The sequence below is a fragment of the Aotus nancymaae genome, unplaced genomic scaffold (genome assembly GCF_030222135.1).
Source record: "Aotus nancymaae isolate 86718 unplaced genomic scaffold, 86718_ANA_hifiasm-v0.15.2.pri h1tg000049l, whole genome shotgun sequence".
Classification (NCBI taxonomy): domain Eukaryota; kingdom Metazoa; phylum Chordata; class Mammalia; order Primates; family Aotidae; genus Aotus; species Aotus nancymaae.
The window spans coordinates 20,554,167-20,580,866 of record NW_026988463.1 but is presented as its reverse complement, the minus strand read 5'-3'; the positions used below and the strand labels follow the sequence as shown (position 1 = coordinate 20,580,866).

The 26,700-nt window shown below is 42.8% G+C and overlaps 1 protein-coding gene and 1 long non-coding RNA gene across 5 annotated transcripts in view; one reads left to right on the top strand and one right to left on the bottom strand.

Annotated features, from left to right (window-relative positions):
- Positions 1-2,531, bottom strand: part of METTL9 (methyltransferase 9, His-X-His N1(pi)-histidine) — a 47,091-nt gene extending 44,560 nt beyond the window's left edge. For 2 of the 4 annotated variants that reach the window (XM_012464714.3, XM_012464715.3), the window contains exon 1: positions 2,439-2,531. In XM_012464714.3, coding sequence (XP_012320137.1) covers positions 2,439-2,483 — 45 coding nt within the window. In that variant the 5' untranslated portion in view covers positions 2,484-2,531. Of the gene's footprint in view, positions 1-186; positions 508-2,438 lie in introns of those variants that run through there. The other 2 variants (XM_021672300.2, XM_021672301.2) reach the window with 1 other exon arrangement.
- Positions 680-24,715, top strand: LOC105725595 (uncharacterized). The gene is made up of 4 exons (XR_001109317.2): positions 680-748; positions 1,983-2,108; positions 16,774-16,862; positions 24,591-24,715. It is a non-coding gene; the product is annotated as an uncharacterized LOC105725595 (long non-coding RNA).
- The last annotated feature ends 1,985 nt before the right edge of the window (positions 24,716-26,700 follow it).

The window sequence follows — 26,700 nt, the reverse complement described above, 5'->3', positions numbered from 1 at the left end:
CCGGGTGCCCGGGACTCGCGGGGCCGACGCCCGGCGGGGAAGGCGCGGGGAAAACTTTCCGAGGGGCAGAGGCGAAGGGGCGAGGGCCGGGCCGCCCCCTCGCGGAGCCACCCGCACAATAGCCAGGCCCAGCGCGGGAAGGCCGGGCCGCCACGCCCCCGCCCCGGCCCCGGCCCCGGCCCGTACCTGGTGATTCTCCTTCCCGCCGCCCGCGGCCGCCGCCGGCCCGCCCGGGCCGCTCGTCATGTTCACGTACAGGGAGCGGGTGAGCGGGCTCCGCAGCGTCCACATCTTCCGTGCCAGCCACACGGACGCCAGGCTCAGGCACAGCCAGCCCACTAGCAGTCTCATCGGGAGGCGCGGCCGCTCGCTCCGATCACCGCCGGCGCCGAGGCGAGGAGGAGCAGGCGCCGCCGCCCCCGGCCGCCGCCGCCACCGCCCGGGCTCGAGCCATCGTGCCCGACTTGCCCATCCAGCCCTCTTCAGGGCCGAGGCTGGGGGTGGGGACGAGCAGCCGGCGCGCAGCCTCGGCGCCTCCCCCTTCCCTTCCGGCCGCGGAACGCCGCTCCGGCCTGCACCCGTTTCCATCCGGAGCACTTACGAGCGGCCGCGGCTCGTTCTTCCCCGGCGCGCTCCCTCCGTCCAATGAGCGGGCTGCTGGGAGGCGGGACAAAGGGAGCGCGAATCCGCCGGGAGCGCGAATCGGCCCGGAGCGCGTCCCCGTATTCCGGCCCTGCTTCGGCTTCTGGTAATGGCGGAGGTGCTTTTAATTTTTTTGAGGGCTGGGGAGATCATTTTCGAAGGCTGTAACTGCAGCCTCCCTGTCCCTCCAAGTTGGTACCCAAAGGACCTCTAGTATTTCCTCGCCTTAGTCGTTAACTCTCGACCCTCATCCCACTCCGCGGCGGGACTTTGACCGGGTCGTGCAGTTGACCCCCGGGGCGCAAAGCGGGGAGTCTTACTCCTTTCGTGCGTCGATACACGCAGGTTCTTCCCGGAGATGAACGATGCTAGGGCTGGTTACCCGCTCGGATGCGTAGGTTCCAATTTACATTTAGAGCTGACCAGCCAGACCCCCTCTTCTCTCCCCTCCCCTGCACCACACTACTCGCCTACCCAGTTCCCCAAGCCTGAGAAGTTGCTGGCTACGTGTTTCTTAAGGAATGAGTGAAAACTCTGCCTTTTGGGCAAGCTACTGCAGCTGGGGTACCCACAAGTAATGTTTTAGATGTATTGATGGCCCTGCGAAAGAATGAAGACCCCAAGTTAGACTCCCTGGTCCCTTGTTTCCTTGAACTAACACAGGCAAGTTGGACCCAACACTCTTGGAGTGAACGCAGCTCTGGGAGCAGTGTTTAACCCGGATGTTTATTTGATCATTTATAGCACAAGGAGACCTAGCAATATTTCAGAACTGAGGGTTACACTGTGTTCTTGTGTCTGCAGTTCTTCCTGCTAACACCTAAGCCACAATTAAGGAGTAACATATTTCGTGGGGGTCTCTAATACCTTCCTAGGTTTGTTTGGAAACTGCTTTTAACTGCACCAGAAGTAATGTAAATGTATCTTATTTCAGTTCAAAACAAAAGAAGTAAACCTTTTGGTTAATTCCACGTTGCACATCAGAGATTTTCATTTATGAAACAGTGGGGTGAGGAACAAAATCATTCCTTACCCAACATCTCTTTTTATTAGCTTCTGAGAATCTCAGCTTGGCACCTTTGGCTAATAAAGATATCTTGTTGCCTAATGTAACAGACTGTAGCAACAACAAAAAGGCACAGAGTGAGTGGCGGGGCAGTATTTGGTATTCTCTCCAGTATACTCCCTGAATGCTTCCTGCCAAAACCTCAAAAAGCCCAAGCCTTACTAAATCTAGTTCAAACCTCTAGTGGTCCTGGCCCAAATCATGGAAAAGGAACTATGGTAATAAGTCCAATAACTGTTTATTCACTATGTCACCTCTCCTTCCTGTCTCTTAGGATCAGTGTAACAGACAAAGCACCTCTGTCACAAAAAGAAGCCTTCATCTTTTTAAAGTGGGGGTGAAAGCAGCAGGAGTGCATAAAATGACATATTTCCTTTCTGAAGACAAAGGAGACAAAAAGGTATGCCCCAGCTATAGAGTCAGCCAGTAGAGCTGTAGCTCAGAGACTGCAAAACGTTGTCAGATGAACAAGATGCAAGTAGATGGCTGCTGTAGTCAGAAGGATTTGAGGTCGGTTGACTGCCACCAAGCTTAACATCTCAAAGGAGCAGACTTTGCTTTATATCTGAGCAACTGGCCTGGAAAAATAAATCACCCATACATTTAAAATATAATAAGCACAAAACACTCAAACCCATGCTATTTACATTTAGCAGGCACAGGAAGAAACCAGAGCACCCAGTGATCAAATGACTTACCTAAAGGTAGCAGAGCAAATTCAATAGCTGACCTTTTCATAGAATTTGGTATCCCAGCTCACGGTCCTTCGATCCATCTAAGAAGCTTTGCTGTCTCTTCTCAGAGAGCCTCCTGAATTACAAATGAGGAGGAAGGAAAACAGCAAGAGTATATATATGAAGCAGAAGTTCAGATTGCCCGTTGTGGACGGCCCCCTTCCTTCATCTACTAGAATGTCACTACCCTATATTAAAACCTCAGTTATCCATAATGGAGAAGGGAAGAGGCAAGATAACACAAAAAGCCAAATATGAGCCAATATTCATTCTAATGTGATCTTGAGATGCAGTCAGTGATGTTCAAAAGACACAAAAATGACCCTCTGCACCAAACTCTGCTCATTGACCACAGGTGTCCCGCTTGGGTCACAGCCCTGCACACGGGCCCAAAATTTTGGAGGATCACTTTCATATCTAGATCTAGGCAAAAGCCAAAGCTACAAAGTATGGCGTTTTTATGTTCTCTTTTCAATTACAAAGTATCATGTTAAGAGAATCTGCAAGTAGAGAACTTGGATCTATAGAGGATACAAAACATATTGATGATTGTTTCTCCTTGAAGAGATAGTGATTTAAAAAGAACTCATGTAGGCCAGGTGGGGTGGCTCATGCCTGTAATCCCAGCACTTTGGGAAGCCAAGGCAGGTGGATGGCTTGATCCCAGGAGTTCAAGGCCAGCCTGGGCAACATGGCGAAACCGTCTCTACAAAAAATACAAAAATATGTAGTGATGTGCACCTGTAGACCCATCTACTTGGGAGGCTGAGGTAGGAGGATCACCTGAGCCCAGGAGGCCAAGGTTGCAGTGAACTGAGATGGTGCCACTGCACACCAACCTGGGTGACCCTGTATCAAAAAATAATTATAAAAATAACTCATATAATCACATTTTTATGGACAGATATTTTTTATGCTTCTTAATTTTTTTTTGTACACCTTCAGAGAAAGATGTATGTTTTTCCCAGTATATTCAATAGAATGTGCCCTGTAGTTATTAAGCAATGAGCACCTCTAACAAAATTAGCAAATGTACTCAACAATGTTTTTAATTTAATTAATGTAGGAGATTTTTATCAGAATTTAGTTGATATAACTTCAATCTTATGCAATGATATCACTGTGGGCTCCAGCTGATAAATTCTAAGTCAAGGCAAAACTGCAGACAGGTTATATAAAAAAAAAAATAGCAGCCTAGGCCAGGCACAGTGGCTCATGCCTGTATTCCCAACTGCTCAGGAGGCTGAGGCAGGAGAATCGTTTGAACCCAGGAGGCGAAGGCTGCAGTAAGCCGAGATTGTGCCACTGTACTCCAGGCTGGGTGACATAGTGAGACTCCATCTCAAAAAAAAAAAAAAGGCAGCTTAAAGTAGCAGAATTGAACCAAGAGTTAGAAGACGTTAGTAGCAAATACAAATAACACAGTGTGCTTCATTGGAGAACTCCCAGTGCTACTCATTAGCATAGTAGTTTAGCTGCAGTTTGAGCCAGACTATCAGGCTTTTAAGCTGGGCTCTGTGCTTCTTGATTATGCAATTAGAGGCAAATTCTTTGACCTCTGCATGTCTGTTTCCTCATCTGTAAAATGGAAATGATAATAATGGTTACCTATTTCATGGGGATGTGGTGAATATCATATTATATATTCTAAATATAAAGGGCTTAATAAGTGCCTCAACATATAGTAAACACTCAATGTTAATTTGTTTTTACTTTAACTTGGGTAAATTAGCCTCATCCAAGCCTCTCTTTCTTCATCTGTAAACTAAGAGCCATTGTTCTGAGCTGTCTGCTTCACAAGACATCTGTGAGAATTAGATGATCTGAGAGTTTTTTAGACTCTAAACATCAACGAAAGTTATCATAATAAAGATGCTCAGTCCTAATGTAAAATGCCCATGTGAGGGATCTAGGTTGCCATCCTATAAGAATCTTATGCCTGTCAGATGATACTTAGTCTACGGAGATCAAAAAAAGAAAAAGAATTAAAAAATAAAAAATAAAAAACAAGAGAATCTTATGCCTGATTATCTGTCAGAGACTTTGGTCTCTGCAAAGCTACTCGCTGTAAAACATTCTCTTAGAACTTGGCGAGGTGCGGTGGCTCACACCTGTAATCCTAGCACTTTAGGAGGCCGAGGCGGGCAGATCATGAGGTCAAGAGATCGAGACCATCCTAGCCAACATGGTGAAACTCTCTCTACTAAAAATACAAAAATTAGCTGGACATGGTGTTGCACGCCTGTAGTCCCAGCTACTTGGGAGGCTAAGGCAGGAGAATTGTTTGAACCCGAGAGGCAGAGGTTGCAGTGAGCCGAGATCACGCCATGCATTCCATTCTGGCAACAGAGTAAGACTCCATCTCCACAAAAAAAAAATTCCCTTAGAACGCATGAAGATAGCTTCTCTTAATAATGTGTCTGTCTTCACACGTGTCTATCTTCATGACATTTAAAATTAATGGAGTGAGGAAAAGAATATAAAACACAAAATTAAGCTGAGATGGGAGGATCATTTGAGGCCAGGAATTCAAGACCACCCTAAGCAACATGTTGAAACCCCATCTCCAAAAAAAATACAAAAACTAGCTGGGTGTGGTTGTGTAGGTACTTGGGAGGCTGAGGTATTGAGAATCACTTGAACCCAGGAGGCAGAGGTTGCAATGAGCTGAGATCATACCACTGCACTCCAGCCTGGGTGACAAAGCAAAAGTCTGTCTCCAAAAACAGCAAAATAAACAAATACACAGCTATAAAACACTCAAACCTAAAAACACAAAATCAGGCAGGCACAGTGGCTCACATCTGTAATCCCAGCACTTTGGGAGGCCAAGGCAGGCAAATGGCTTGAGCCCTGGAGTTCTACACCAACCTGGGCAACATGAAAAAACCCAAAACCCTGTCTATACAAAAAAAAAAAAAAACCCTACAAAAATTAGTCAGGTAAGGTAGCATGTGCCTGTAGACCCAGCTACTCAGGAGGCTGAGGCAAGAGGATCAAGTGAGCCTGGGAGGTGGAGGCTGCAGTGAGCCATTATCGCACCACTGCACTCCAGCCTGAATGACAGAATAAGACTATGTCTCAAAAAATAAAATAAAAATCAGGCAGTAAACTCAAGTTACCTACTTGTCAAAGATGCCTCTTGTTTTAGTAGGAAAGTCTTTTCCCTTCTGTTATATAAAATTCTTTCCAGCTGGGTCACCTATCTACCCAGTCTGTACTGGTCAGGGCATTTCATCTGCTTACAGAACCTTCTGAACTCCCACGATTTCCTCCCTCATCAAGCTCACACATATTTGAGTTTATGACAAGAATATCATCAGAAAGACAAAGAAATACCACTTTCTCATATGCGATACATATTTATTGGGTACCAGGCCCTGGATTTACAGGAATAAAAAGCAAAATAAACACAATGTCTCACCTTCATAGAGCTTACTGTCTAATAAGGAGGCAGACAAATACATAATTGCAAACTACTGAGAGGTAGAAAGGATTTGTATATCCTTAGGAGAACTTACAGAGCTCTGACTTAATTGAGGTTGGAGGGCATGGGGGAAGGAGAGTGTTCAGGGAAAGCTGCCCTGAGGAAATGTGCTTTGTGGTCATTTTGACATCTCCTTGCTAAAACGGAAAGCTTCCCGATTACCCAAGTTCCTCCTGGACTACAGGTATCCCCAGTAATTGTGACAACAGAAATGGAGATAATGCAGGACAGGCAAGCCCCAAAGTGGCTCTTAGCCCTCTGGGTTCGTAGCTTGCCAGAAAGGAATTCAAAGGCAAGCCAGAAATAGAAGAAAACAGCTTCTACTATTGAAGAAGAAGTTGTGTTACAGGTCTGTGACTGCTCCTGCAGAGCAGGGCTACCCCATAAGCAGAGAGTTGCAGCTCAGGGTATTTTTGCAGTCATATTTATACCCACTTATAATTTTATGTAGAGGCTGGGCGCAGTGGCTCACGCCTGTAATCTCAGCACTTTGGGAGGTCGAGGTGGGTGGAGCACGAGGTCTGGAGTTTGAGACCAGCCTGGCCAACATGGTAAAACCCCATCTCTATTAAAAATACAAAAAGCCAAGCATGGTGGTGTGCACCTGTAATCCCAGCTACTCAGTAGGCTGAGGCAGGAGAGTTTCTGGAACCTGGGAGGCACAAGTTGCAGTGAGCTGAGATCTCGTGCCACTGCATTCCAGCCTAGGCAACAGAGCAAGACTCTGTCTCAGTAAATAAATAAATAAATAAATAAATAATTGCATATAGATTAAGGAGCAGTTTATGCAGAAATTTCTAGGGAAGGGGCAGTAACTCTTGGGTCATTGGATCATTGCCATGGAAAGGGACAGTAACTATTGAGTGTTGCCATGGCAATAGTAAATAGACATGGCACACTGGTGAACATGTCTGATTGAAAGCTACTTATGCCCAGGGCCTGTTTTGGCTTGTTCTTAATCTGGTCCATTGTCTACTCCAGTGTCCAAGCCCCACCTCTAGAGTTGAGTCCCATTGAGTCCCACCTCCTACCTGACTGCTCCTCAGAGCCTTCTAGAATGTGAGGAATCACAACGTCCCTCACATGTGTTCGCCGAGTTTTGGAGAAAAAAAAAATGAGTTGTCTGGACAGCTGTCAACACAATGCCCTATATATAGTCAGCTCTCAAATAGTAGCTATGGTTGTTATGGAACCATAAGGCAGATGTGAACCTAGCTCTCCTTGCACAAGTTACTTAAGCAGTCCAAGAGATGGACAGCCATCTACTTCAACTTAGTCTACTATAAGACAAATTCATTAGGGAGAATTCTTCAATCTAAATCCTGGGCTCCACCAAACGAATCAGCTTCTCAAGCAGAATTGTGTTAATTCGGCATTTTATTTTATTTTATTTTTTTTTTTTTGAGACAGGGTCTCTGTTGCCCAGGCTGGAGTACAGTGGTGCAATCTTGGCTCACTGCAACCTCCGCTTCCTAGCTCAAGCAATCCTCTTGCCTCAGCCTCCCAAGTAGCTGGGGCTATAGGCACGCACCACCATGCCCAAATAGTTTTTTGTGTTATCTTATAGAGACAGGGTTCGCCATGTTGCCCAGGCTGGTCTTGAACTCCTGGAGTCAAGTGATCTGCCTGTCTCAACCTCCCAAAGTGCTAGGATTACAGGCATGAGCCACCATGCCTGGCCTCTAAATCGGGCATTTTAGTATACAAGTTTTATACCACCTAAAATGTCCTTTTTTTTTTCTTTTGAAACAGAGTTTCACTCTTGTTACTCACACTGGAGTGCAGCGGTGTGATCTCAGCTCACTGCAGCCTCTGCCTCCCAGGTTCAAGTGATTATCCTACCCAGCCTCCCAGGTAGCTGGGACTACAGGCATGAACCACTATGCCAGCTAATTTTTTTTTCTTTTCTTTTCTTTTTCTTTTTTTGTATTTTTAGTAGAGACAAGGTTTCACCATGTTGGCTAGGCTAGTATCAAACTCCTGACTTCAGGTAATCTGCCCACCTTGGCCTCCCAAAGTGGTGAGATTACAGGCGTGAGCCACTGTGCCTGGCCTAAGTTGTTCTTTTTAAAGGCACAAGTTTCTTCATGACATTTAGGGCTTGAACCTGATGGATCCTAAGTAAATTGATTAATTCTAACTGATAGGGGTACAACTGGTATCAAACAAGAGCCATGTGGTACCTTAAGAAAATTTACTAGTTCAGTTTAACACCCCTTGTGATTCTCTTTCTTTCTTTCTTCTCCCTCTCTCCCTCCCTCCCTTACTTCCTTCCTTTTTTAGACAGTCTCACTGTGGAGTACAGTGGCACGATCTCAGCTCACTGCAACCCCTGTCTCCTGGATTCAAGCGCATCTCCTCCCTCAGCCTCCTGAGTAGCTGGAATTACAGGCAATCAACACCAAGCCCAGCTAATTTTTTGTATTTTTAGTAGAGACAGGGTTTTACCATATTGGCCAGGCTAGTGTCGAACTCCTGACCTCAAGTGATCTATCTGCCTCAGCCTCCCAAAGTGCTGGGATTACAGGCATGAAACACCGTGCCTGGCCATGATTCACTTTCTTTACCTGTAAAATCAGCCACTTCGATATTTATGCAGATCCTTCTGCCTATACTTCTGAATCCTTAAAAGACATCTTCACATGCAGTAGTTTAAGCTACTTAAAGGGATATAAGTATTTTTAAATATATATTTCAACTAAATAATGCCCTTCTAATAGCAAGTCTATGAGTCAGAGCTCTGATAAAAGACAGAAGGCTGTTGCTTTCATTTGGTTTCTAGGGCATTTTTGAAGGTCCAAATATCTTTTATCTAGTTTTAAATATTCTTTCAAAACAACCCTATCCTTGGCCTCTTAATTGCTGTTCTTGTATGTATGGGAGCTTGGTCTTCTGAATGACTGCTTCCTTTCCATCTAATTCACTGCAACATGGGTATTTATTTTGAAACTATGAAGGCTTCTTATTTTGTGACTATGAAACATTCAAACTTATGGTTTATATGAAATACATGGGGGAAAGTGTGCTGTATTATGAGAAATCTTTTAAAACCTAAAATGTAAATCTTTTACAGTAGACCAAATGTGTGTATACATAAACATAAGTGATCTTAAAGAGTTTGTAAAACATACCACAAAATAACCACATCTCTTCTGGCATGAAAGAAAACCACTATTTTCTTTTTGCACAACCAAAACTGGTCAGAAAATGAGGAAGAATACATTTATGAAAGAGGATGCTTGAGCAATCAACCAACCTGAAAATCAGAGAGAACTATCTCCCTTCTCTGGTGAAAACTATGATTGATTTTTAATAGCCACAACTAACAGGATCTTCCTCCAATTTATTGTGTGCACAACTCAATCAATCAGAGGAAAGACATTTGGCTATCAGATCACGAAAACTGTGGCATTGTAAAACTCCCACTACAGTTTTCATCTCCCTTTATGGTCTCTTCTTAACAAGAATTCTTTGTTCTATATAGTTTCCTGAAATTGACAAAGTCAGTACTGATCACAGCAATTAAGGTATTCTACAATAGAAACTTTATTTCTGAGTTCATTAGCTTTTCTTTTTTTTTTTTTTAGACCAATGTAATGTTCTGTCTCCCTGGCTAGAGTGCAGTGGCATGATAGCTCACTGTAGCACCCCCCTAGGTTGAATCAATCCTCCTGCTTCAGCCTCCTGAGTAGCTGGGACTACAGGTACTTTCCACCACACTCAGCTAATTTTTGTATTTCTTTGAGAACTAGGGTATTGTTATGTAGCCCAGGCTGGTCTCAAATTCCAGAACTCAACACCGCCTCAACCTCCCAAAGTGCTGGGATTATAGGCGTGAGATACCAAGACCGGCCTAAGTTAATTAGCTTTCTATGCTCAAGTCTTTTGGAGAAGTTTGAGATATGACAGCAGCAGGCATTAGAGGCTAGCAGCTCTCCCCCATCATGAAGAATTTTTCCTATTCAGATTGTAACTTCCCCACCTCACACCACCCCAGAGGACATGGAAAAGCTGGCTTTGCTCAGGAACCACAATAAAATGTAATTTTTTATACATGAAATATAGGACAGTCTGTTCTCCCTCCAAGATAAATCCGTTTTTATAACCAAAACTATAAATGGCAGTGGAGCCAAATTTGCTGCTTTTTGGACAGATGTCTTACAATTTAAACAAATTGCTTTAGGTTCATTATATGCAGTTTTTGCTTTCATAGGGAGACATATTTACAGATAATTTTTACCACATCTACAATGCTCATTATAATTATTCAATGAAAAAATACTTCAGGAAAAAAATCTAAGTTATCCTTGTATAGTTTTGATAGTACATTGGATTCGTGTTTAGAATCTGCAACATCCTATTTGATTCATGTGCTGGAATTTTTCCATTATTATGATTTTTTTTTCTTGTAGAGATAGGATCTTGCTATGTGGACTAGTGCTTCCTCTTCAATTTCCTCTCCTTCAATTCCCTCCAAAGTCTACCTTTTCAGGAAAACTTGAACTCCTGTCCTCAAGTGATACTCCTACCTCAGCCTCCCAAAGTGCTGGGATTACGGGCATGAGCCACCATTCCCAGCCCATTATGATACTTTATTTATTTATTTTTCTTTTTTGAGATAGAGTCTTGCTCTGTCACCCAGGTTGGAGTGCAGTGGCACAATCTTGGCTCACTACAACCTTCTCCTCCAGGGTTCAAGCAATTCTCCTGCCTCAGCCTCCTGATTAGCTGGGATTACAGGTACCCACCACTCACACCCAGCTAATTTTTCTATTTTTAGTAGAGACAGAGTTTCACCATGTTAGTCAGGCTGGTCTCCAACTCCTGACCTCTAGTGATCCACCTGCCTCGGCCTCCCAAATGCTGGGATTACAGATGTGAGCCACTGTGCCTGGCCCCATTATGATACTTGATTGATTGATTGAGATAGAGCCTCGGTCTGTCTTCCAGGCTGGAGTGCAGTGGTACAATCTCGGCTCACTGCAATCTCTGCCTCCCAGGTTAAAGCGATTCTCCTATCTCAGCCTCCTGAGTGGCTAGGTTACAGGCATACATCAGCACACCCAGCTAAATTTTTGTATTCTTATTAGAGATGGGGTTTTGCCATGTTGGCCAGGCTGGTCTCGAACTCCTGACCTCAAGTGATCCACCCGCCTCAGCCTTCCAAGGTGCTGAGATTACAGACGTGAGCCACTGCACCCGGCCTATGATACTTTAAATAGCCATATATACATGGGTGTATTTTCATCTTGACAGATGGTAAATCATAGCACATTGGAGGACATCAGGCATTTGTTACTTTGTCCTATTTAGAATTTATATCTGATTGGACATAAGTATCAGGAATATATTATATTTTTGATATATGTTAAAGGCTGTTTCAAGAAAAAAATGAAGTTAGATCTTTGTGACATATTAGGCTGTATGTGGAGTTAATCATAAAATTGCCCTGAAAAATCTCTGGAAATAAAGAAATAAAATTGCTGTCTGAGAACCATACTTTAAAACATACATATAGGCTGGGCACGGTGGCTCATGACTGTAATCCTAGCACTTTGGGAGGCTGACACAGGTGGATTGCTTAGGCCCAGGTGTTTGAGACCAAACTTAGCAATATGGTAAAGAGACCATATTGAGACTAGCCTGAGCAATATGGTAACATTCTGTCTCTACAGAAAATTATAGAAATTATGCTTTTATGGCTGACCAACTCCTCCCCACCTTCCACCCCCAATGAGCTGTTATTTCTATAAATATGTTATACTTTCCTCCTGTCAAATCTTGGCTTGAGGCCTGCCTTTTTTTTTTTTTTTCTTTTTTCCTTAGGAGGTCTCTAATTGAAAACTTGAGATCATGCACCGTCACAGCCATAACGGTCACTCCTCAATCTCCTGTGTAATTGGTTCTGTTGGATACTCATCACCTGTGAACCATTCACTCTCAGAAACACACTGACAAAATACCAAATTATCACCTGCTTCATGATTTCGTACACATGACTTAAATGTGATAGGAGGAAAACAAAATGGGCCTTTGGAGATTACAGATGCTGAGATTACAGATGCGAGCCACACTGTACCTGGCCACCAGCTCTATTTTTAACAACAAAATTGGTATAAACATTTACATCGGGGTCAAGGTGTCGAATCTTTTGGCTTTCCTGGGCCACAATGGAAGAAGAATTGCCCTGGCCCACACATAGAATACACTAACACTGGCTGGGCGCAGTGGCTCACGCCTGTAATTCCAGCCCTTTAGGAGGCCAAGTCAGTAGATCACATGAGGCCAGGAGTTTGAGAGTAGCCTGGGCAACATGGTGAAACCCCTGTCTCTACTCAAAATACAAAACTTAGCCGGGCATGGTGGCACATGCCTGTAGTCCCAGCTACCTGGGAGGCTGAGGCAGAATTGCTTGAACCTGGGAGGTGGAGGTTGCAGTGAGCCAAGATCACACCACTGCACTCCAGCCTGGGTGACAGAGAGACTCCTCCAAAAAAAAAAAAATTACAAAAGAGATTCATAATGTGGTTTTGTTTGTTTGTTTTGAGGCAGAGTTTCCCTCCGTTGCCCAGACAGAGTGCAGTGGCATGATCTTGGCTCACTGTAACTTCTGCCCTCCACCTCCCAGACTCAAGTGATTCTCCTGCCCCAGCCTCCCAAGTAGCTGGGATTACAGGCATGTGCTACCATGTCCTGTATTTTTAGTAGAGACAGGGTTTCGCCATGTTGGTCAGGAGTTGGAACTCCTCACCTCAGGTGACCTGCCCTGCCCGCCTTGGTCTCCCAAAGTGCTAGGATTACAGGCACGAACCACCTCACCTGGCCAAAATCTCATAGTTTTAACATTACGAATTTGTATTGGGCTGCATTCAAAGCCCACGAGCCATTGGTTGGACAAGGTTGATTTACATCAAGAGGCAGGAAGCCCACATTCTAGTTACTTCCTTTAAACGTTCCATGTGATCTTGGAAAAATCACACAACCTCAACTACCTTGTCTTTATAAATGGTAATCAATCGGCTGGAAACAATGGCTCACACCTATAATCCCAGCACTTTGGGAGGCTGAGGCAGGTGGACCACTTGAGGTCAGGAGTTTGAGACCAGCCTGGCCAACATGGCAAAACTCTGTCTCTACTAAAAATACAAATATTAGCTGGGTGTGGTGACATGCGCCTGTAATCCCAGCTACTCCTGAGGCAGGAGAATTGCTTGAACCCAGGAGGCAGAGTTTGCAGTGAGCTGAGATCATGCCATGGCATTCCAGTCTGGATGAGAGAGCAACACTATCTCAAAAAATAAAAATAAATAAATAAATGCTAAGCAATCAAGACCACCCAAGTATAAAGGTATGGACCATCACTTGCTTACTTTCTTTAGTGAATTATGAATTACATGAATTTTTTCCAAACGAATATAAATACATCTGTACTTAGTATGCAAGGGAAGTGGTATAATTTTATTTGTTTTTTTTTTTCTGAGACAGAGTTTCACACTGTCGCTAGACTGGAGTGCAGTGGCACAATCTCGACTCTCTATAGCCTCTGCTTCCCAGGTTGAAGCTATTCTCCTACCTCAGCCTCCCAAGTAGCTGGAATTACAGGCGCCCGACACCATGCCTAGCTAATTTTTTGTATTTTTGGTAGAGACAGGATTTCACCATGTTGGTCAGGCTAGTCTCAAACTCCTGACCTCAGGTGATCCACCCACCTCAGCCTCCCAGTGTTGGGATTACAAGTGTGAGCCACTGCACCTGGCCTGTTTTCTTGAAAAAACCAAGTCTCACAAATTCAGAGTTCCATAATGCTCCATAAAACAAGAAACAGGGCCAGGTGCGGTGGCTCATGCCTGTAATCCCAGCACTTTGGGAGGCCGAGGTGGACGGATTATGAGGTCAGGGTTCGAGACTCACCTGGCTAACATGATGAAAACCCATCCCTACAAAATATACAAAAAATTAGCCAGACATGATGGCATGCACCTGTAATCCCAGCTACTCAGGATGCTGAGACAGGAGAATCACTTGAATCCGGGAGGCAGCGGTTGCAGTGAGCCGAGATCACACCATTGCACTCCAGCCTGGATGACAGGGCAAGACTCTGTATCAAAAAAATGAATAAATAAATAAAATCAGAAATAATTTATTATCAATAGTACCGTATCTGTGACAACATTTATAAATGGAGATGATCTTTTCTTTTGAGAACTATGTGCTTGACAAATTATCACCTTCTTATGACCTGAAATCAAAATCCTTGCCTTTCTTACTCCTGTATGTTTATCTCTCTCTCTCTCTCTCACACACACACACACACACACAAACACACACACACACACCCCTGCTTTGTTTCATAGTGTGAGGCTTTCCCAGTCTACTGTGAAGCACCTGGGAAGAAAAAAAAACTCTAGAAATGAAATGGAAATAGAGGTATTTTTACCCTGTGACATTCTCAATCTGGGCGACAGCCTACTCTCCATAAAAGAAAGCCTCCTATAACAGTACTGAAGGGTACCACATGTCACTTAGAACAGTGACAGCACACATTAAGTGCCAGACATTGTGCTAAGTGCTTTTCTTATGCCATCTCTTATTTTTTTAATTTTAATTTTTATTTTTGTGTGTGTGTGTGTGAGACAGAGTCTCACTCTGTCACCCAGGCTGGAGTTCAGTGGCACAATCTCTGCTCACTATAACCTCCACCACCCGGGTTCAATCGATTCTTCTGCCTCAGCCTCCCAAGTAGCTGGGACTTCAGGTGCGTGCCACCACACCTGGCTAATTTTTTGTATTTTTAGTAGAGACGGGGTTTCACCATGTTAGCCAGGATGGACTCAATCTCCTGACCTCATGATCTGCCTGCCTTGGCCTCCCAAAGTGCTGGGATTACAGGCATGAGCCACCATGCCCAACCTATTACCACCTTTTTACAGAAAAGAATCCAAGGCAGAGAAAGCTTCCATTGCTTTTACAGTGAATACATAAATAAGTGGTTGTGGTCGAGGCAGGATTTTTTTTTTTTTTTCAGACAGGGTCTTTCTTTGTCACCCATGCTGGAGTGCAGTGGCATCATCTCTGCTCTCTGCAACCGTCACCTCCTGGGCTCAAGTGATCCTCCCACCTCAGCCTCCCGAGCAGCTGGGACGTCAGGCATGCACCACCATGCCCAGCTAATTTTGGTTTTTTTTTTTTTTGTAGAGATGGGGTTTTGCTATGTTGCACAGTCTGGTCTGAAACTCCTAGGCTCGAGTGATCCTTCCACTTCAGCCTCCCAAAGTGCTGAGATTACAGCACCTCACCTGGCCGAGGCAGGATTTTTAACTAGGCAGTCTGGTTGCAGAACCCACATTATTCACCAAAATACTCTACTGCCTCCTAGTGTTTATTTATTTAATTTTGTGAAAGATTTTTTTGCAGGCCAGACACAGTAGCTCACGCCTGTAATCCTAGCACTTAGGGAGGCTGAGGCGGGTGGATCACCTGAAGTCAGGAGTTTGAGACCAGCCTGGCTAACATGGTGAAACCCTGTCTCTAATAAAAATACACAAAATTAGCGTGGTGTTGTAGTGGGCATCTGTAATCCCAGCTACTCGGGAGGCCGAGACAGGAGAATCGCTTGAACCTGGGAGATGGAGGTTGCAGTGAGCCAAGATTGTGCCCTTACACTCCAGCATGGGCAACAAGAGTAAAACTTCATCTCAAAAAATATATATATATTTATTTGCAGAGATGGTCTTGCCTTGTTGCCCAGGCTGGTCTCAAACTCCTGGCCTCAAGGGATCCTCTCACCTCAGCCTCCCAAAGTGCTGAGATTATAGGCATGAGCCACTGTGTTTTGTTTTGCTTTTTGAGACAGTATCTTGTCTGTCGCCCAGGCTGGAGTGCACTGGAGTGACCTCAGCTCACTGTAACCTCTGCCTCCCAGGTTCCAGCGATTCTCCTGCCTCAGCCTCTGGAATTACAGGCACGTGCCACCAAGTCCAGCTAATTTTTGTTGTTTTTTTTTGTTGTTTTTTTTTTGAGACGGAGTTTCGCTCTTGTTACCCAGGCTGGAGTGCAATGGTGCGATCTCAGCTCACGGCAACCTCCGCCTCCTGGGTTCAAGCAATTCTCCTGCCTCAGCCTCCCAAGTAGCTGGGACTACAGGTGTGCGCCACCATGCCCAGCTAATTTTTGTATTTTTTAGTACAGACGGGGTTTCACCATGTTGACCAGGATGGTCTCGATCTCTTGACCTCGTGATCCACCTGCCTCAGCCTCCTAAAGTGCTGAGATTATAGGCGTGAGCCACCGCGCCCGGCCCTAATTTTTGTATTTTTAGTAGAAACGGGGTTTCACCATGTTGGCCAAGCTAGTCTCGAACTCCTGACCTCAGGTGATCCACCCGCCTTGGCCTCCAAAAGTGCTAGGATTACAGGCGTGAGCCACCGCACCCAGCCACCTTAGTAGTTTTGTTTGTTTGTTTTGAGTCAAAGTTTTACTCTTGTCACCCAGGGTGGAGTACAGTGGCATAATCTCGGCTTACTGCAACCTCTGCCTCCTGGGTTTAAGTGATTCTCCTATCTCAGCCTCCCAAGTAGCTGGGATTACAGGCTCTCGCCACCATGCCCAGCTGATTTTTGTGTTTTTAGTAGAGACAGGGTTTCACCATGTTGGCCAGGCTGGTCTCGAACTCCTGATCTCAATTGATCCCCCCACCACCTCAGCCTCCCAAAGTGCTGGGATTACAGACATGAATCACCGCGCCCAGCCTGCTCCATTTGTTAAGTGGAATTTGTGAATTATTTCAGGACAACCTTCCAAAAATGAATTGAAAACAATATTTACAATCTGTAAATTTTTTGTAGTTGTTGAGATGGGGTCTCATGCTGTCACCCAAGCTGGAGTGCAGTGTCACGATCATGGCTCACCGCAGACTCGACCTTCCCAAGCTCAGGTAATCCTCCCATTTCAGTGTTTGTATTTTTAGTAGAAAGGGGTTTTGCCATGTTTCCCAGGCTGATCTCAAACTCCTGGGCTCAAGTGATTCACTCACCTCAGCCTCCCAGAATGCTAGGATTACAAGCATGGGCCACCACACCTGGCCAAGGATCCATTAATTTAATTTTATTTATTTTTTTATTTTGAGATAGAGTTTCACTCTTGTCACACAGCTGGAGTGCAGTGGTGCGATCTTGGCTCACTGCAACCTCTGCCTCCCGGATTCAAGCCATTCTCCTGCCTCGGCCTCCTGAGTAGCTGGGATTACAGGCGCTCACCACCAGCCCTGGCTAATTTTTTTATTTTTAGTAGAAATGGGGTTTCACCATGTTGTTCAGACTGGTCTCAAACCGCTGACCTCAGGTGATCAACGTGCCTCGGCCTCCCAAAGTGCTGGGATTACAGGTGTGGGCCACCGTGCCCAGCCTGTACATTTTTTTTTAACTCACCATGTGTAGTGTACAATTTATGAGTTTTGACAAATACATAAAACTGTGTAATCACCACTGAAACCAGGATAAAGAATATTCCCATTACCTAAAAAAATTCCCTGTCCCCCTTTATAGTCAATCATTCTTCCACTTCTAGGCTCTGGCAATCGCTGTTGTGTTTTCTACACTGATAGTTTTGCCTTTTTCAGTACATCATATAAATGAAATCATACAGTAGATAGTCTTTTGAGTCTGACTTCTTTTACTTAGCAGAATGCAGCTGACATTCATTTATACTATGGTATCAGTAAAAAGTCTTTTTATTGCTGTGTAGTATTCTCTGGTGTAGATGTACCTCAATTTGTTTACCCATTAACCAGTTGAAAGACATTGGGTTGTTTCTAATTTTTTGGTGATTAGGAATTAAGATGCCATAAACATTGGTGCACATGTTTTGTGTGAACATAAGCTTTTCTTTCTCGCTCTTTTTATTTTATTTTTTTGAGACAGAGTCTTGCTCTGTTGCCCAGGCTAGAGTGTGCAGTGGCACCATGTTGGCTCACTGCAACCTCTGCCTCCTGGGTTCAAGCAATTCTCATGCCTCAGCCTCCAAAGTAGCTGGAATTACAGGCGTGCGCCACCAGGCCAGGCTAATTTTTGTATTTTTAGTAGAGGTGAGGTTTCCCCATGTTGGCCAAGCTGGTCTCAAATGGGATTACAGGTGTGAGCCACCACGCCTGGCCATAAGTTCTTACTTCTCTTGGGGAAAAAAGCTAGCAGTGGGATTTCTGGATCATATGTCAGCTGTATATTTAACTTTATAAGAAACTGTCAAACTGTTTAGTAGATGTATTGTTTTAATTCTTACCACAAATGTATGAGAGTGCTGGATGCTCCATATCCTTGTCAGCAGTTGGTATTCAGTTTTTGGGTTTGTTTTTTTTTTAGCCATTCCAATTGTTATGTAGAGATGTCTCATTATGGTTTTAATTTGCATTTTCCTAATGACCAATAATGTTAAGCATCTTTTCATGGACTTACCTTCCATGTGTATCTCTTCTTTGGTGAAGTGTCTGTTCAAAGCTTTGCCCAGTTTTATTTTGTTTTTTCAAGTCATTCATGGAATATAAACTGTGTTAGTTCATTCTTACACTGCTATGAAGAAGTACCTGAGACTGGGTCATTTATAAAGCAAACAAGTTTAATTGACTCACAATTCCACATTGCTGGGGAGGCCTCAGGAAATTTACAATTATGGCAGAAGGCAAAGGAGACATAGGCACCTTCTTCACAGGGCAGCAGGATGGAATGAGTGCAAGCATGGGAAATGCCACATGCTTATAAAACCAGCAGATCTCCTGAGACTCACTCACTATCACAAGAACAGCATAGGGGAAACTGTCCCCGTGATCCAATTACCTCCACCTGGTCCGCCCTTGACACATGGGGATTGTGGGGATTATAATTTTTTTTTTTTTTTGAGATGGAGTTTCACTCTTGTTGCCCAGGCTGGAGTGCAATGGCGTGATCTCGGCTCACCAAAACCTCTGCCTCCCGGGTTCAAGCGATTCGCCTGCCTCAGCCTCCCTAGTAGCTTGGATTACAGGCACGCACCACCACGTCTGGCTAATTTTTGTATTTTTAGTAGAGACGGGGTTTCACTGTGTTGGTCAGGATGGTCTCGAACTTGCAACCTTCAGGTGATCCATCCTCCTCAGCCTCCCAAAGTGCTGGGATTAGAGGTGTGAGCCACCATGCCCGGCAATAATTCAAGATGATATTTGGGTAGGGAAACAAAGCCTGACTATTATATTACAAACTTCGCCTTTTTATTTTTTTAGACAGGGTCTTCCTCTGTCAACCAGGCTGGAGTCCAGTGACATAATCAGAGCTCACTGCAACCTCTAACTCCTGGGCTCAGATGATCCTCCCACCTCAGTCTCCTGAGTCACTGGGATAACAGGTATATGCCACAATACCTGCTAATTTTTAATTTTTTGTAGAGATGAGGTTTCGCTACATTGTCCAGGCTGGTCTTGAACTCTGAGCTTCAAGAGATCCTCAGCCTCCCCAAGTACTGAGATTATAGGCAAGAGCCACTGTGCCCAGTGTACCATTTTAAAAATTAGGTTGATTGTCATTTTATAATTGAATTGTGACAGTTCTTCACATATTCTACATACAAGTTTTTGTCAAATAGGCATTTTGTTTTTTAAATATTTTCTTACAGTCTGTGGTTCACATTTTCATTTTCTTAACCATGTCTTTCAAAGATCAGAAGTTTTAAATTTTGAAATCAAACTTACTAATTTTTTTCCCTTATGGTTTGCAATTTGATGTCACGTTTAAGAAAATTTTCTCATTCTAGAGTCACAAAGATTTTTTCCTGAGTTTTATTCTAAAAGATGTATGGTTTTAAGTATTACATTTAGGTCTAAACTCCATTGGTGCAAGGTATGGGTTGAGATTCATTTTTGTTCTTTTCTTGGGGGAGGGGGAACTGAGTCTCTCTTTGTCACCCAGGCTGGAGTGCAGTGGCGCGATCTTGGCTCACTGCAACCTCCGCCTCCCAGGAGCAAGTAATTCTCCTGCCTCAGCCTCCCAAGTAGCTCAGATTACAGGTGTGCACCACTACGCCTGCCTAATTTGTGTATTTTTAGTAGAGATGAGGTTTTACCATGTTGGCCAGGCTGCTCTGAAAGTCCTGACCTCAGCTGATCCACCTGCCTTGGCCTCCCGAAGTGCTGGAATTACAGATGTGAGCCACGGCACCCAGACTTTTGTTTTTTTATTGGATGTCTAATTATTGAAAATACTATCCTTCCTCCATTAAATTGCTGTTGCACTTTGTCAAAATTAATTTTTCATACATTATAGGAAATAATTAATACCTGTATTCTCTATTCTGCCTATTCATAGGTACCATACTAGTTTGATTACTGTAGCTTTATAATAAGTATTGGAATCAGGCAGTTTTAGTCAGCCAACTTTGTTCTTTTTAAAACTGTTTTTCACTGCTTATTTTGCTTTTCCTTATAAAATTTATAATGTCAATTTCTAGAAAATTTCCTTCTGAGCTTTTGATTGGATTTCATATGGAGAATGGACACCTAAACAATATTCAGTCTCCTAATCCATGAACACAATATATATCTGTTTAAGTTTTCTTTGATTTCTTTCATCAGTGCTTTTTAGTTTTTATCATCCACACCTAGCACATATTTTTAAAGATATATACCTAAGTATTTTCTTTTTCTTTTTTATGCTGTTGTAAGTGATAATTTAAAAAAAAAGTAATATGTATTGCTGGCTAGGCACAGTGTATCACACCTGTAATCCCACCACTTTGGGAGGCTGAGGCAAGAGGATCACTTGAGGCCAGGAGTTTTTTGCTTTGTTTTGTTTTGTTTTTGAGATGGAGTCTCACTCTGTCACAGGCTGGAGTGCAATGGTGCGATCTTGGCTCACTGCAACCTCCACTTCCCAGGTTCAAGAGATTCTCCTGCTTCAGGCTCCTGACTAGCTGGGACTACAGGCACTCACCACCACGCCCAGCTAATTATTGTATTTTTAGTAGAGACGGGGTTTCATCAAGTTGGTCAGGCTGGTCTGGAACTCCTGACTTCAAGTGATCCACCAGCCTCTGTCTCCCAAAGTGCTGGGATTACAAGTGTGAGCCACCAAGACTGGCCAGAGGCCAGGAGTTTGAGACCAGCCTGAGCAACATAGTAAGACTCCATTTCTACAAAAAAAAAGAAAATTTATTTTTTTGTAATTAGCTGGGCATGGTGGCATGTACCTGTAGTCCCAGCTACTCAGGAGGCTGAGGTGGGAGGATTACTTGAGCCCAGGAGTTTTGAGCTATGATTACACCATTGCATTCCAGCCTGAGTGGCAGAGCAAGACATTGTCTCTTAAAAATAATAATAGTAATGTAAATTTCCAGTTGTTCATTCCCATATATAGAAATACAGTTGATTTTTATATATTGACCTTGTATCTTGTGACTCTGCTAAACATTTCCTAATAGAGTTTTACTTCTTCCTTTCAAATTTGTGTACCTTTAGTCTATTTTTCTTGTCTTATTTTACTGACTAGCATCTCCAGTATAATTTGGAATAGAAGTAGAAAAAACAAATATCCTTGCCTTGTTCCCAATCTTAGAACAAAAGCATTCAGTAATATCACCTCTGTAGGATATTAACCACACATTTTTTTTGTAGAAGACTGTCAGGTTGAGGAATTTCACTTCTACTCTTAGTTGGCTGACAGTTTTTAGCATGAGTGGATATTTCATTTTATCAAATACTTTTTCTGCATTATGTAAGATGGTCATGGGGCTTTTACTCTTTTTCTGTTGATCTGGTAAATTACATTGGTTGATTTAAACATTAAGTGTTGAATCAACACTGCATTCTACAGTTAACCCCATTTAGTTGTATTTATTTTCCTTTTCACATTAGCTAGATTAGATTTGCTGATATTCTGTTGAAGACTTTTTTAATCTGTATTCATGAAGAATACTGGTCTATGATTTTCTTATAATGTCTTTGATTGAAGTATCAGGATAATATTGATAAGATGAACTAAGAAGTGTTCTCTTCAATTTTCTGAAAGAGTTTGTGCTAAATTGGTAATTTTTTTTCTTAAATATTTGGTAGAATTTGCCAGTAAAACCATCTGGGTCTGGAGTTTCCTTGGAAAACATCTAAGTTGTCAGATTTATTGATATAAAGATTTCATAATATTTCCTTATTATCCTTTATGTATCTGCAGAATCTGGACTGATGCCCCTTTTTTCATTTCTGATACTGGAAATTCATGTCTTTTTTTTTTTCTTGACTTGTCTGGCAAGATGTTTATCACTTTTACTGGTATTTTCAAAGAAACAGCTTTTGGCATAATTGACTTACTTTTTAAAATTTTATTGGTTTCTGATCTTTATTATTTCCTCCTGTTTAAATTGGGTTTAATTTACTCTTCTTTTTCTAGTTTTTCTAACTTCTTAATAAAAGCATAGATCATTGATTTGAGCCTCATCTTCTTCTTCTTTCTTCTTTCTTCTTCTTTTCTTCTTCTTCTTTTTTTCCTAAGGCAGGGTCTTGCCTTGTCACCCAGACTGCAGTGCAGTGGCATGATCACAGCTCACTGCAGCCCTGACCCCCTGGGCTCAGGTAATCCTCCCACCTCAGTCTCCCAAGTAGCTGATACTAAGGCACATACCACCATGTCCGGCTAATTTTTGTATTTTTTGTAAAGATGGGACTTCGCCATGTTGCCCAACCTGGTCTCAAATTCCTGGGCTCAAATGATCCTCCTGCCTCTGCCTCCCAAAGTGCTAGGATTTTAGGTTTTGGCCAGGTGAGCCACCACAGCTGGCTGAGACCCTTCTTTCCTAATATAAGCATTTTATGCCAAACATTTCCCTCCTTGCACTGTTTTTGTTATATCCCATGATTTTTTATATATTACATTTTTTACTTCTGTTCAATTCAAAACATTTTCTGATATCCTTTGTGAGTTCCTCTTTGATTCATGGTTATTTCTAAGTATATTTTAAAACTTCTAGATATTTGAGAATTTCCCAAGTATATTTCTTATTGGTTTCTAATTTGATTCCATTGTGATCAAAGGAGATACTTTATATAATTACTTTTCTTTTACATTTGTTGTGGTTTGCTTTATTTCCCAGAAGAAGGTCTATCTTGGTAAATGTTCCATTTGCATTGAAAAAAAATATGTATTTTGTTGTGGTTGGGCAGTGTGTTCTATAAATGTCAACTGGGTCAAGTTTCGTTAGAGTATTGTTTACATAAGAAAAAAGAAAAAGAAAAAAATAAATTGCTTGCATCTTCTATATACTTATTGGTTTTCTGTCTACTTGTTCCCTTGTTTTTTGTTGTTGTTGTTATTTTGTTTGTTTGATTTTGCTGTTTTTTGTGGAGTTGTTTCTTCTTTTTCTTTTCTTTTTTTTCTTTTTTTTGAGACAGGGTCTTGCTCTGTTGCAGTGGCGTGATCACTGCTCATTGCAGCCTCAACTTCCTGGGTTCAAATGATCCTCTTGCTTCGCCTCCCAAGTAGCTGGGACTATAGGCACATGCACCATGTCCGACTAATTTGTTGTTGCTGTTGTTGTTGTTTTCTTTTTTCTTTCTCTTTTTTTTTTTTTTTTTGTTGTTTCTAGTAGAGACAGGATCTCACTATGTTGCCCTAGCTGGTCTCTAACTCTTGAACTCATACTATCGTCCTACCTCAGCCTCCCAAAGTGCTGGAATTACAGACATGAGACACCAGGCCCATGTTTTCTGTTAATTTCTAAAAGAGAAGTATTGACATCTTTACCTGTAATTGTGAATTTGTCTATTTCTCCATTCTCTTCTATCAGTTTTTACTTCATGCATTTTGAAGCTCTGTTGTTATGCACATACACATTTAGGATTGTTTTAGCTTGTTGATTAATTGATCCATTTATCATAATGTGATCTTCCTCTTTATCGTTGATAACATTCCTTCTTCTGAAGTCCACTTTGTCTACAATGAATACAGTCACTGCAACTTTGCTTAGTGTGTTTGCCTGTTACTTTTTTTCTGAGATGGAGTCTTACTCCACATCTATATGTGTGTGTGTGTGTGTGTGTGTGTGTGTGTATGTGTATGAAATTAATTATATTAAATATAAAAGTGATAAATACTGAAAACTCATTACTTGCTGATTATTTTACCACATTTTACTATTATTTATGCTTTTTTTTTTTTTTTCGAGACAGAGTCTTACTCTATTTGAAGTGCAGTGGCACGATCTCAGCCCATTGCAACCTCCGCCTCCCAGGTTCAAGCGATTCTCCTGCCTCAGCCTCCCGAGTAGCTGGGATTACAGGCACCCGCCACAACGCCTGGCTAATGTTTATGTTTTTTTAGTAGAGATGAGGTTTTGCCATGTTGGTGAGGCTGATATCGAACTCCTGACCTCAAGTGATCTACTCGCCTCGGCCTCCCAAAGTGCTGAGATTACAGGCAGGCATGAGCCACCATACCCGGCCTATTTATGCTCTTAAGGTTATTAATATCTGTTGTATTTATATGGTAGAAATATACATATATAGATATATAGGCTGAAGTACAGTGGTGTGATCACAGCTCACTACAACTTTGAACTCCTGGCTCAAGTAATCCTCCTGCCTCAGCCTCCCAAGTAGCAGGGACTACAGGTGCACACCACCACACTCCGATAAATTTTATGTATTTATTTGCAGAGATCTCACTATGCTGTCCAGGCTGGTCTTGAACTCCTGACCTCAAGCAATCTTCCTGCCTTGGCCTCCCAAAGTGTTGGGATTACAAGCATGAGCCACCATGCTTGTAATGGTGGAAATATTTTATAATGGTATGTGACTGCTCATCAATTTCCAAATTTGTGTTCAGTGATATCACATTGATGTCTTGAAACTGGCCGTGGTAGCAGTATTTATACAATGGAAATCAGTATAAATTATTGCTTTGGTTTATTAATTGTCTGAAAAGCGGATCAGCAAACCTTTTCTATAAAGAGCCAGATAATATTTTAGGCTTTGTGAGCCACATACAGTCTCTGCTTCTTTGGTGGTTAGATCTCAGGCTGTAAAAAAAACAGGCCGTAAGTTGGATTTGACCCACAGACTATAGTTTGCCTACCCCTGGTCTAGACTTAAGAAAGCAGTAAAAAAGATGCTCATAAAGATTGAACTCAAAACTGTCATTTCTTTAGCCATTACACTGCAAAATGCACAACAAATTAAGGAAATATTCTTGCCAATATTCAAAACCTATCATTTAATTCAGCAAAGAAGTTGCTCACATCATTGGTGACCAAATGAAGTTCTGAAGTGGGTATTCATTGTTTCACTTTTGTCTTACTCATTAAGATAAACAAAAATATAAAACAACATTTAGGTTGGAACTATACTCCTTGGTCAATAACATGAGTGACTTGAATAGTAGTCAATCATTTATTCACAGTCTGGATTTTGTGACTCTGTTGATTCATAAAATTTATAGTAAACTTATATATGTATACAATGCATAATATTTTTTTTCAAAGAGTTTTAAGCATTTCCAGCACACCAATGTGTACACACGTCTCATCTGAGCTGATGATAACTTTTGGCTAAGAAAATCTGAACAGGCATGAACCACCGTGCCTGGCTAATTTTTTTTTTTTTTTTTTTTTTTTTTTTTTGAGACAGAGTCTCACTCTTGTCCCCCAGGCTGGAGTGCAGTGGCGCGATCTCGGCTCACTGTAACCTCCATTTCCTGGATTCAAGCGATTCTCCTCCCTCAGACTCCCGAGTAGCTGGGATTACAGCTGAGTCAGTTAGATGAAGGTGGATGACTGAACTCGTTTGTGTGTGTGTGTGTGTGTGTGTGTGTGTGTGTATGTATGTGTGAGAGAGAGAGAGATAGAGAGACAGAGAGAGAGACAGAGAGAGAAAGGCCAGGTACAGTGGCTCACGCCTTTAATCTCAACACCTTGGGAGGCTGAGGTGGGTGGGTAGATCATTTGAGGTCAGGAGTTTGAGACCTGTGTCTGACCAGCATGGTGAAGCCCCATCTCTACTAAAAATACAAAAGAATTAGCCAGGTGTGGTCAATTGCACACATGTAGTCCCAGCTACTTGGGAGGCTAAGGTGGGAGAATTGCTTGAACCCAGGAAGCAGAGGTTGCAGTGAGCCTAGATCACGCCACTGCACTCCAGCCTGGACAATAGAGTGAGACCCTATCTCAAAAAGAGAGAGAGAGAGAGAGAGAGACAGAGAAATGATGCAAAGGTGTCAGAAACAGTGAAAGTCACTTCAGTTCCTGCCTTTCCCACTCCAGTCCTTGTATGGCTTAACCCTAATTTCCTATTCCTGCATGCCTACAAGTTTGCCTACTGTATACTTCAAAAAAACCCCTCTTTAAAATCATTGAAATTGAATTCTTTTCTCTTGACCCTAAGACAATGTGCCATGTAAATCTGGGTTATTCTCTCATTCTAGTCTCTGAATTTCCCAAATCTGGTCTTTTGCACTTTTTTTTGTTTGACATGGAATCTCACTTGCCCAAGCTGGGATGCAGTGGCGTGATCTCCACTCTCTGCAACCTCAGTCTCCTGGGTTCAAGCAATCCTCCTGCCTCAGCCTCCTGAGTAGCTGGGACTACAGGCATGAACCACCGAGCTCGGCTAATTTTTTTTTTTTTTTTTGAGACAGAGTCTTGCTCTTGTCCCCCAGCCTGGAGTGCAGTGGTGCAATCTTGGCTCACTGCAACCTCCACTTCCTGGGTTCCAGTGATTCTCCTCCCTCAGCCTCCCGAGTAGCTGGGATTACAGGCACCCGCCACCATGC